The sequence below is a fragment of the Sinocyclocheilus anshuiensis genome, unplaced genomic scaffold (genome assembly GCF_001515605.1).
Source record: "Sinocyclocheilus anshuiensis isolate Anshui unplaced genomic scaffold, SAMN03320099.WGS_v1.1 scaffold477, whole genome shotgun sequence".
NCBI lineage: Eukaryota > Metazoa > Chordata > Actinopteri > Cypriniformes > Cyprinidae > Sinocyclocheilus > Sinocyclocheilus anshuiensis.
In genome coordinates, this window is record NW_015536549.1 from 2098564 (window position 1) to 2108523 (window position 9960).

Below are 9960 nucleotides of genomic sequence, written 5' to 3' on the forward strand. Positions count from 1 at the left end.
CACACATTTATTTATTTTGTGCTATAACTACAAGTAAAGAAGAAGCAGCTACAGCGATTTGCCAACGCCACATTAAGGAGAATCTAAACTACATTTATTGTTTTGTGATAAAATTGACAGAATTTGTAAGTTAAGCTTTGTTTTATGTCAGGAGTAACAAAGCACAAAGTTTATTGTGATTATTGGATGGCACACGAGCTACAAATAATGTTTACTGAAGTTTTGTTCATTTATCAACAGAAAACGGTACAGACTGAAGGATAGATCTTAGGATTTAAGAATCGATATTTACTTCATCAAAATGAACAATGATTATAATCGTGAAATAAATACTGTCAACCAGTGTTCCCTCTAAGCTGCGTGCATGCACAGCCGTGCACTTCTTACATGATGTTTTAATAGAATTTCTTGGTAAATAGCAAAGCACTGTAAAAAAAGTTTTCTCAGGTAACCTAAAATAATGTGTCATTTAGTTACATCAAGGGTCAAATCAAATACAAATAGCACATTAAAGTTAGAAGTTACAAACTTTTTGTGTGCGCGCTGTAAGGTCTGGTATAAAGAATGTTTTTGCTCAAGTGGCCGAAATGTCCGCCTAATAGAGAAAAGTTTTGCTCAACAAGAAAAAAAATTAGAGAACATTGGGAACATTGCTGTCAACCCAGGCTAGTAATGCTTGTTCTACCTGGGTCTGAGTTAGTGGCCACTGTAGTTCCTCCTGGAGCAAAAGGATCATTGGCTGCTGCTGGTCCATCTCTCTGAAAGGAAAAGGAGGAGGAAATCAAAGTTTCCCAACAAATTCAGCCAAATCTTTTAAGTCAAGGTAACAAAACACTGAAAAACTGCAATCTTAATAATGTTGGACAATTCAAAAGCTTGCTTTAGGGTTTGTATCACCGAAAAGTAGGTATAAAAAGTGATTCAAAGTGCATTCAGCAGAATTTACTGGCAGTCATTTTTGTAAAAATAAAACAAAATCTTACAAATGCTATCATAAATCAAGTCTGACAGAAGATATAAAGTAACAGAACACGTTTTAATGAGATTTCAAAGAGAGCTTAGCTCTACAGCACTTACTGCAGGAATATCTGATCCTCCAAATGGGTCGTGTCCTGTGCCAGTCGAGCTGAAGGGATCAGAGTCTCCCAGGGCATCCATTTTGGATCCGAACGGATCAGTGTCTTGGACGTTCCCACTACCGGAAGCAAATGGGTCTGGAGTGACAGCATTACTGGTCCTGGATGTGAATGGATCAGGCTCTTTTGGGCCTGTGGTGGCAGTGAATGGGTCTGAGGAACCGAAAGGATCTCCTGATGGGAAACCAACTGAAGACTGCTTGAAGAAGTTGTCTGCAGCAAACGGGTCTGTGCCTTTAAAAGGGTCCCCACCAAAAGGATCTGGAGAGCAAAACAACATTTTATAAGCCAAAATGGATTTGTGCTGTGAATGGATATTTTGCAAACACATTGCAAGACAGACAAGCAAATACTCACCTGAAATGTCAACTTTTGAGAAAGGGTCTTCAGTGAATGGATCACCTGCAAAAATAAGTTTTATATAAGTTCACCAGTTAGTCAACTACCTGATGCTTTAGTTCAAAGCAGCTTATTGTACACTTATTTCAAAGACAATCTATGGCTGCATGATTAATCTAATTAAAACATTTTTTTGGATGATTTTACTTTGTGTGCAGATCTTACTGTCAGTGAATGGGTCCGAATGGAAGAAGTCAAGACCAGGACCGCTAGGTGGGTTAGTGGGTGGCAATGTAACTGGCTGGGCAGCTTCCTTCTTCTCTGGCTCCACAGTTTCCAGCTAGATGTTCACAAAATCCATTAGCATAAACTTATTTATGATTATGATGAAATTATACCTACACATACTCACAATCTAAAACAACATGCTCTGACCAGTACTAACAATATGACCACCACATTATCCCAAAAATAAATGTAAATGATAACAGGAAGGAAAAATAAATAATAATTAATATCAATTAATATAAAAAATAATTGCAATTAGAATATTAATGGAAATGGTCAACAATTATGATTTGTCAAATTCATTCAACCTTTGGGGTGCTGGTGGCAGGCTCTTCTGCCTCAGCCTTTTCCTTTTCCTTCTCCTCCTCTACCTCTGGCTCTGGATTAGCTTGTGTTGTGCTTTCCTGAAAACAGAGTGGCATAAAAAGTCAGACACACATGAGAACCTATTTGTAATGTAATGCAAGAGTGACATTATAAATGATATACAATAAGAGGAAGTGGTTTCTGACCGTAATCCCCTGAGGCCAGGCCATAGTAGTGGAGCTGGCAGTGGATAACCCACTGTTGTAAAGGTCAGAGCTATAAAAGTCAGCTTTAGGCTCTTGCTCCTCTGGGCTGGTGGATGGCTCTTCTGCCTCTGACCCGAGCTGCTCCTCTGTGACTCTGAGCTCCTGCAGCTCATCCACAGATGACTGCTCCTCTTCATCCTGGACTTTGTCCTCTTTGGGTTTCTCTGGCGGCTGTGCTGTGGGTTGAGGCCACTGCAGTTGCTCCAGCTGCTCAGAGGAGGGCGCTGTTCCGTTGACGAGCACCGGCTCCTCCAGGATTTTCCAAGTAAGCCTTGCAGTCACTTCTCTCGCCTCCGTTTTAAACTCGGCCAATCGCTTCTGTTCCTTCAATAAATCCCATATAGTGTGTGAAAGAGAGAGATATTTCAAGCAAGAAAAATCAAACAGTTGGTGACCAGGAATGGAAATAAAGAACAGAAAATATTCAGCGAGAAAAAGCAGAAAAACATCAGCAGAAAAAAGTTTGGGAAATGGATGGTAATAGAAAGGATTTATTTTTTCCAATAAAAAAAAAATGTCACCTCATTCGCCATTAAAATTAACATATATTTATAAAACAGATAATTCAGGTTCTAAAATCTGATTGGATGAGCAATGTTTGAAGCCACTGAAAAATAGAAAATATACACACAACTTGCACAGTTAAAATTATAATATAAATAATAATAATAATAATCATTATTTTTATTTTCATCACGTATTACGATCATAATACATTTTTATTATATGTTGACCATTGGTGTCTTTAATCAGTGCTGCTGCCAAAAAAAAATGGAAACATTTATTTACTCAAGTAAAATCACTGTAAAACATGGCTTTATTTTACTATGGGGGAAAAGCGGGGTAAAATGTGTCTACCCATCAATAAAAAGAAGACTTCAGGAAGAGTTCATGCAGATATGAACAAGTAAAGATAATTTAGAAACAGGTAAAAAGCTCACTAACCTGAGCAATCTGTGTGTGGGATTCTTTAACAGCATCCTCAAGGGGGCAGAGTTGAGCACGGGCAGACTGAACTTTCTCTCCCAGTTGACGCGTCTCCTCCTGCAGGTGGAGCAGTTCTTCTCGGGCTCTGGTCAACTCCTCCTCATAGTCACCAATTCTCTGCTCCTGCTCGGAGTGCTCCACCTGCAATGACTGGATCTGAACACACATACACACACACAGAGACAGGTGAAAAAGTGCAGAAAGGACAATAAAAGATCTGAGATCAGCATACTTGTTGCTTTTAAAGAAACGACAGTGAGAATGCATTTGTAGCCATTCAGATGGAATGGACTAAGTGAAATTGGTGTGAATTCTGCTGGACTGTGTCTCCCTTGCTCTTCCACTCTTTTCTTTCTCTGGTCATATACAAATTTGCATTTGAAAACATCACGCAAAATAGCATGTGATATTAGGCTTAGTGCGTCCAAGACTCATTCAAAATAGTATGCAAAGTTGCAGAGTCATGGAATGTTTTAAGTGGATTTTTGAAATCAGTGCATAGTTTTTGGGTTGATATAACCCACAATACAAACACTGATATTGCCTCTTATATACATAGGCTTCATTTCTCTCTCTCGCTGTGTCAGTCTCATACCAGCTGGCTTTCCTGGCTGCACTGTTGCTGTATGAGTCTGAGCTGCTCCTCTAGAGAGCGTTTCTGCTCGTCCAGCCTCTCCAGCTTCTCCTGCACCTCCTGTCGATCTGCCTGCAGGTGGCTCAGCTCCTCCGAGCCCTTCTGAACCTCCTCCTGCAGGTCCTGAGAAAGAGAGAGAGAGTTTGTGTTGAGAGGCCTTTCAACACATCTTTATCGGTCTATAATAAACAAGACTTCATCAACACTGACAACAGTGCAGAGAGCTCATGCAGCTCTTAAAGAGAAGATAAAAAGCATTAGGGGGCAAGAAGATACTGAGATACTGCGTAAACCAGTTATAATGGCACATCGGTCAGCAAAGCCAAAGTAAACAGAAATGAAATCAGACTGCAATTATGTGCTCAAAAGTAACACAATGGCTTCACTGATAGAATCATCTCATCCTCAAACAAAGAAATGACACCTTAGCTTATACACAGCAGCTTTCACTTCTCAACAGCTGTTCACTCACAGAAGTGAAAAGAACATTATACATAGAACAAATTAAATTCTGAACCTTGTAAAAACTGAAAGGGAAAGAAAGAAGCTGGAAACAGAAAGCACAAACAATGAAAATTGCAATGTTAGCCTTGCAATGTCAACCAGGGCCCTGTCCAGAATGGCGCACTTAAAGTGGACTTGCAGTTTCATGGCCTTCACTTTCGTGTGTCCATGAAATTAACAAGACCAGCACGGGCAGACTGAACTTTCTCTCCCAGTTGACGCGTCTCCTCCTGCAGGTGGAGCAGTTCTTCTCGGGCTCTGGTCAACTCCTCCTCATAGTCACCAATTCTCTGCTCCTGCTCGGAGTGCTCCACCTGCAATGACTGGATCTGAACACACATACACACACACAGAGACAGGTGAAAAAGTGCAGAAAGGACAATAAAAGATCTGAGATCAGCATACTTGTTGCTTTTAAAGAAACGACAGTGAGAATGCATTTGTAGCCATTCAGATGGAATGGACTAAGTGAAATTGGTGTGAATTCTGCTGGACTGTGTCTCCCTTGCTCTTCCACTCTTTTCTTTCTCTGGTCATATACAAATTTGCATTTGAAAACATCACGCAAAATAGCATGTGATATTAGGCTTAGTGCGTCCAAGACTCATTCAAAATAGTATGCAAAGTTGCAGAGTCATGGAATGTTTTAAGTGGATTTTTGAAATCAGTGCATAGTTTTTGGGTTGATATAACCCACAATACAAACACTGATATTGCCTCTTATATACATAGGCTTCATTTCTCTCTCTCGCTGTGTCAGTCTCATACCAGCTGGCTTTCCTGGCTGCACTGTTGCTGTATGAGTCTGAGCTGCTCCTCTAGAGAGCGTTTCTGCTCGTCCAGCCTCTCCAGCTTCTCCTGCACCTCCTGTCGATCTGCCTGCAGGTGGCTCAGCTCCTCCGAGCCCTTCTGAACCTCCTCCTGCAGGTCCTGAGAAAGAGAGAGAGAGTTTGTGTTGAGAGGCCTTTCAACACATCTTTATCGGTCTATAATAAACAAGACTTCATCAACACTGACAACAGTGCAGAGAGCTCATGCAGCTCTTAAAGAGAAGATAAAAAGCATTAGGGGGCAAGAAGATACTGAGATACTGCGTAAACCAGTTATAATGGCACATCGGTCAGCAAAGCCAAAGTAAACAGAAATGAAATCAGACTGCAATTATGTGCTCAAAAGTAACACAATGGCTTCACTGATAGAATCATCTCATCCTCAAACAAAGAAATGACACCTTAGCTTATACACAGCAGCTTTCACTTCTCAACAGCTGTTCACTCACAGAAGTGAAAAGAACATTATACATAGAACAAATTAAATTCTGAACCTTGTAAAAACTGAAAGGGAAAGAAAGAAGCTGGAAACAGAAAGCACAAACAATGAAAATTGCAATGTTAGCCTTGCAATGTCAACCAGGGCCCTGTCCAGAATGGCGCACTTAAAGTGGACTTGCAGTTTCATGGCCTTCACTTTCGTGTGTCCATGAAATTAACAAGACCACAGAATGTCCCGTTGGACATTTTATGATCTGTCTTCACGGCCACCATGCTGCCTTATGCCAAACCTACAATAATGCAGACTTCATAGCTGAATATTACCCAACAGCCCATGAGGGAAAATGTAGACATGTAGGAGGACTGTGAGGCCTGAGGGTGCCATCTGGAAAAGGGTCATAAAGTCTGGTCCACACTGCAGATTATTCTGGCCAAGAACTACACACTTAAACAGGAAGAGATGTCTGAGCATGTTAAGCAACCAATAAATTAGTTCTGATTTCGTGCTTTTTAGGGGCGGGATTATTTGAAATAGTTTATACAACAATAAAAGACCAATGTGGAAAAAATATAAAACAACACTTTACTTTAGTGCCCTTTTTACAAGTTACATGTACTTATTATAGTAATAACAGTAAATTATGCATAATTACATGCAACTAACCTAAACCAAATCCTAACCCTAACCATATAGTAAGTACGTTATTAATAAATATTACTCAATACTTAATTATATAATTACACTGTAACAAGGACAACTTAAAAAATAAAGTGAAACCAAAAATAATAATAATATAATATAGCTGACATATCTCAGAGTACAAAGCAAAAACAAAAATAAATAAATATAGTTAATTAAACTCAACTGAAAAAAAATAAAAAATACAATACTTTTCAAAAGTTTGGGGTCAGTAAGTCTTTTACGTTCACCAAGGCTTAATCAAAAATACAGTAAAAATAGTACTATTGTGGAATCTAATTACAATTTTAAAAAGTATTAATTTCTTAAATAGAATAAAATAATAATAATAATAATAATTAACATCATCATCATCATCATCATCCTGGCCCTGAACCTTTGATTGGTAGTGCAAGTATAACATTTTACAAAATGAGAAGTCTTTGATAAAACAGAATTAGCAAATGGGTACGGGTATATATATTTTTTAACATACAAAAAGGGTAGAGCCAGTCAAATAAATTGATACTGATGTTCAGTGATTCATGCTATTTTTGTGTGCAAATCTCTCTAACTCTAGCACTCTCTATTCTAATTCTATTCTTTTTAAAAAAAACACTAGCTTCTCTAATCTTTTTGTATTCTATCTTTTTTCTTTTTATTATATAATAAAAAAAATAAATAAAAAAAAACCTTGCTACGAGTACTGCGAGACTTAACCGAGTTAACCGAGACTTGTTATAGCACTTGCATATCATTGCTCTCTTGTTGATTTTGATTGCTTCTATTGTCCTCATTTGTAAGTCACTTTGGATAAAAGCATCTGCTAAATGACTAAATGTAATGTAAATGTAAATTTGTCAAATATAAGAAAAGAGTCAGATCAGAAAGGAAATGAAAGAAAAGGACCTACAATGATAACAAAAGACAACCATGTCATTTCCTTTTCACCTTGAGATGCTACTGTAGGAGTGGGTCCTAAAAATAACAGGTCTACAGCAGCAGAACTGAATAACCGCTCATGGTGTAGAAACCTTCACACGTCTAATACACAAATGTCCAATCAGAGGCTGCGCTGGGAGCCGACAGCCCCCGAAATAGAATATATTCATCATCCTAGGGTTTAAACACAGCAGAGGCTCAAACTAAAACTTTGCACACATTCTTATTTAATTATTCAGTGCCTGGAGCTGCCTACCAGCACTGAGTGTTTCAAGGCTAATCTATTAAGAGCCTAAACAAATACTGAATACATTCATAATTTGTGAGAGGCCCTTGCCTCTGATAGTTTACAATATTGATTTTTAATTTTCTTAATGTTGCACTTTTGCATAGGTGAGATCGTTAAGAAGTACTTATTTTCTTTGAGAGGACAACGTATAAGCCATATGGGTGTTTTTGGTTTAATGGACATCAACTGAACTGCCCTATTAAGACTGCAGCAAGAGAGAGATCCATTTTAATTATGTTACTCATACAGGTAAGAGATCACAAGTGTCATGGGCACATTTTCAGATTCAAAAATGAAAAGAAAACAGCAAATCAGCATGATAAGTGGCCTTGTGTGATGACAGGAAAAGAGAACCCTAGAGAGCGGGACCAGCTGTGCTATCAGTACGCCATCTAATATCCATAGACACACACACACAAATCAGGTGTCTATTCCTGTATTCTTACACACACACACACACACACACACACACACACACACATACACACACACAAACACTATTGTTTTTCTGGCACATTAGGAATCCATCTGTCAATACATTTTAACATTATAACACTTTAAAATAAATGACATATTAAAAGACTAACCTGAACACCTCTGAATCTGTACGTGGCATCTAAATCAGCAGTCTAGAGCATCTTGCAGTCAACAGAATGGCTAATTTTCAGCTACATACACAGGAAATTGAATTATCATACAGTGGGAGAGAGCGAGTGAGAGGGAAGGAGGGAGCTCAGATCTCGATGGAAATGAAATAACACCAAATTTATGAGTCAGGAAGCCAGTGCAGATATACATTATAGACCTTGAACTTCTTTCAACTCTGTAGACAGGCAGCGAGGAGAGAACCAATCCACCATGAGCAGAGTGGACAGACAGATGATAGGGAGGATAAAATAGACAGAGAGGGAGCCTTTGGAAAACAGCTGGCTTCTTTTCTCCTTTATTGATCCAATAAGTGGTCAGTAAACTCTAGACGTTATGATGTATGAAACTTTTTTAAAAAACTTTCAGCTGTCTTTAAACAACTAATATATAAAAGATTCAAAATAAAAATATAGAAATAATAGTTTTAAAAAGTAATATAAAAATGATTCAATATAAAATAAAAAATAAATATTAGCTGCCTTTAAACAACATAAAAATTATTAAAAAAAATAAATAAAAGAGATAAAATAAGAAATATTAGCTGTTTATAAAAAACTAATATAAATGATTCAAAATAAAATAATAAAATAAAAATATAGAAATATTAGCTGCCTTTAAAAAAATTAATATAAAATGATTAAAAAAATTAAAATGTATAAATTTTAATGTAGCCATTTTTATATTTTTTAGTATAGAAATTATTCAAAATAAAATAAAATAAAAATTATTTCAGTACATTGTGGATTTTTAAGCTATCAGTCTATGCATATACATCTGAATGTCTCTGTCAGGTCAGGATCACCAGTCAAATAAAAACAACAAATTTATTTCTGTTCAATTTCAAAACCACTCGTACCTGGACTTCGCTGGTCCTCTGTCGTATAGTTTCCTCCCTCTCTTTGATGTCCTGTTCCACCACACTCTTCTCCCTGAAAGACCAGCACAGACATGAGTATTTAATCACAGTGGCGACGGCGGGTACAGACAGCCAGCCGCCTGGAACAGGATGGACAGCATCTCCTTCCAGCACCATCTCTTCATCTGCTGCTAGAACTTGTATGTGTGAGAGAAGAGAGGCTGTCCGTGAGTGAGTGTGTCAGAGCTGCACATGAGCAGATGGTTTTCTGAACGTCAGAAAGAACGGGAGGAGGGAAGCATGGAGAAAGAGAGAGCGATGGGGGATGTGGGGTTGGAATACATTAGAGGTGTTTTCACTCATCCCGCTGTCTGTATCTTTACCTTCAGGTCATACAGGTTAAATTAGCAAACAAATATATTACAACTACATACATTTTCTGGATGCTAGTGCTAGACCAATATATTAATTGTCTGATGTCTAGCTAGAGTTGATTAAAATTTATCATTTTAAATTTTAAATTATTCCTGTGATGGCAAATCTGAATTTCAGTGTCACATGATCCTTCAGAAATTATTCTAATATGCTGATTTGTTGAAAACCATCATTTTTTTCAGGATTCATTGATGAATGGAAAATTTCGGTTTGAAATATAAATCTTTTGTAACATTATAAATTTCTTTACTGTCACATCATCAAATTAATGCATGAATAAAAGCATTTCTTTATTAAAAAAAAAATGCATTCTTGCTGAATAAAAGCTTTTTTTCTCAAAAATATTAATAAATGACCCCCCCCCCCCCTCCCATCTATAT

The 9960-nt window shown here is 37.7% G+C and overlaps 1 protein-coding gene across 1 annotated transcript in view; it reads right to left on the minus strand.

Moving 5' to 3' along the window:
- Positions 1–9960, minus strand: part of LOC107700384 (epidermal growth factor receptor substrate 15-like) — a 28526-nt gene that overhangs the window by 5748 nt on the left and 12818 nt on the right. The window contains exons 11-20 of the mRNA XM_016502019.1: positions 9146–9218; positions 5229–5390; positions 4676–4789; positions 3281–3364; positions 2276–2659; positions 2072–2167; positions 1701–1815; positions 1494–1538; positions 1078–1397; positions 686–758 (exon numbers count right to left, since the gene is read on the minus strand). Of these exons, the coding sequence (XP_016357505.1) occupies positions 686–758; positions 1078–1397; positions 1494–1538; positions 1701–1815; positions 2072–2167; positions 2276–2659; positions 3281–3364; positions 4676–4789; positions 5229–5390; positions 9146–9218 (1466 nt within the window). The remainder of the gene's footprint in view (positions 1–685; positions 759–1077; positions 1398–1493; positions 1539–1700; positions 1816–2071; positions 2168–2275; positions 2660–3280; positions 3365–4675; positions 4790–5228; positions 5391–9145; positions 9219–9960) is intronic.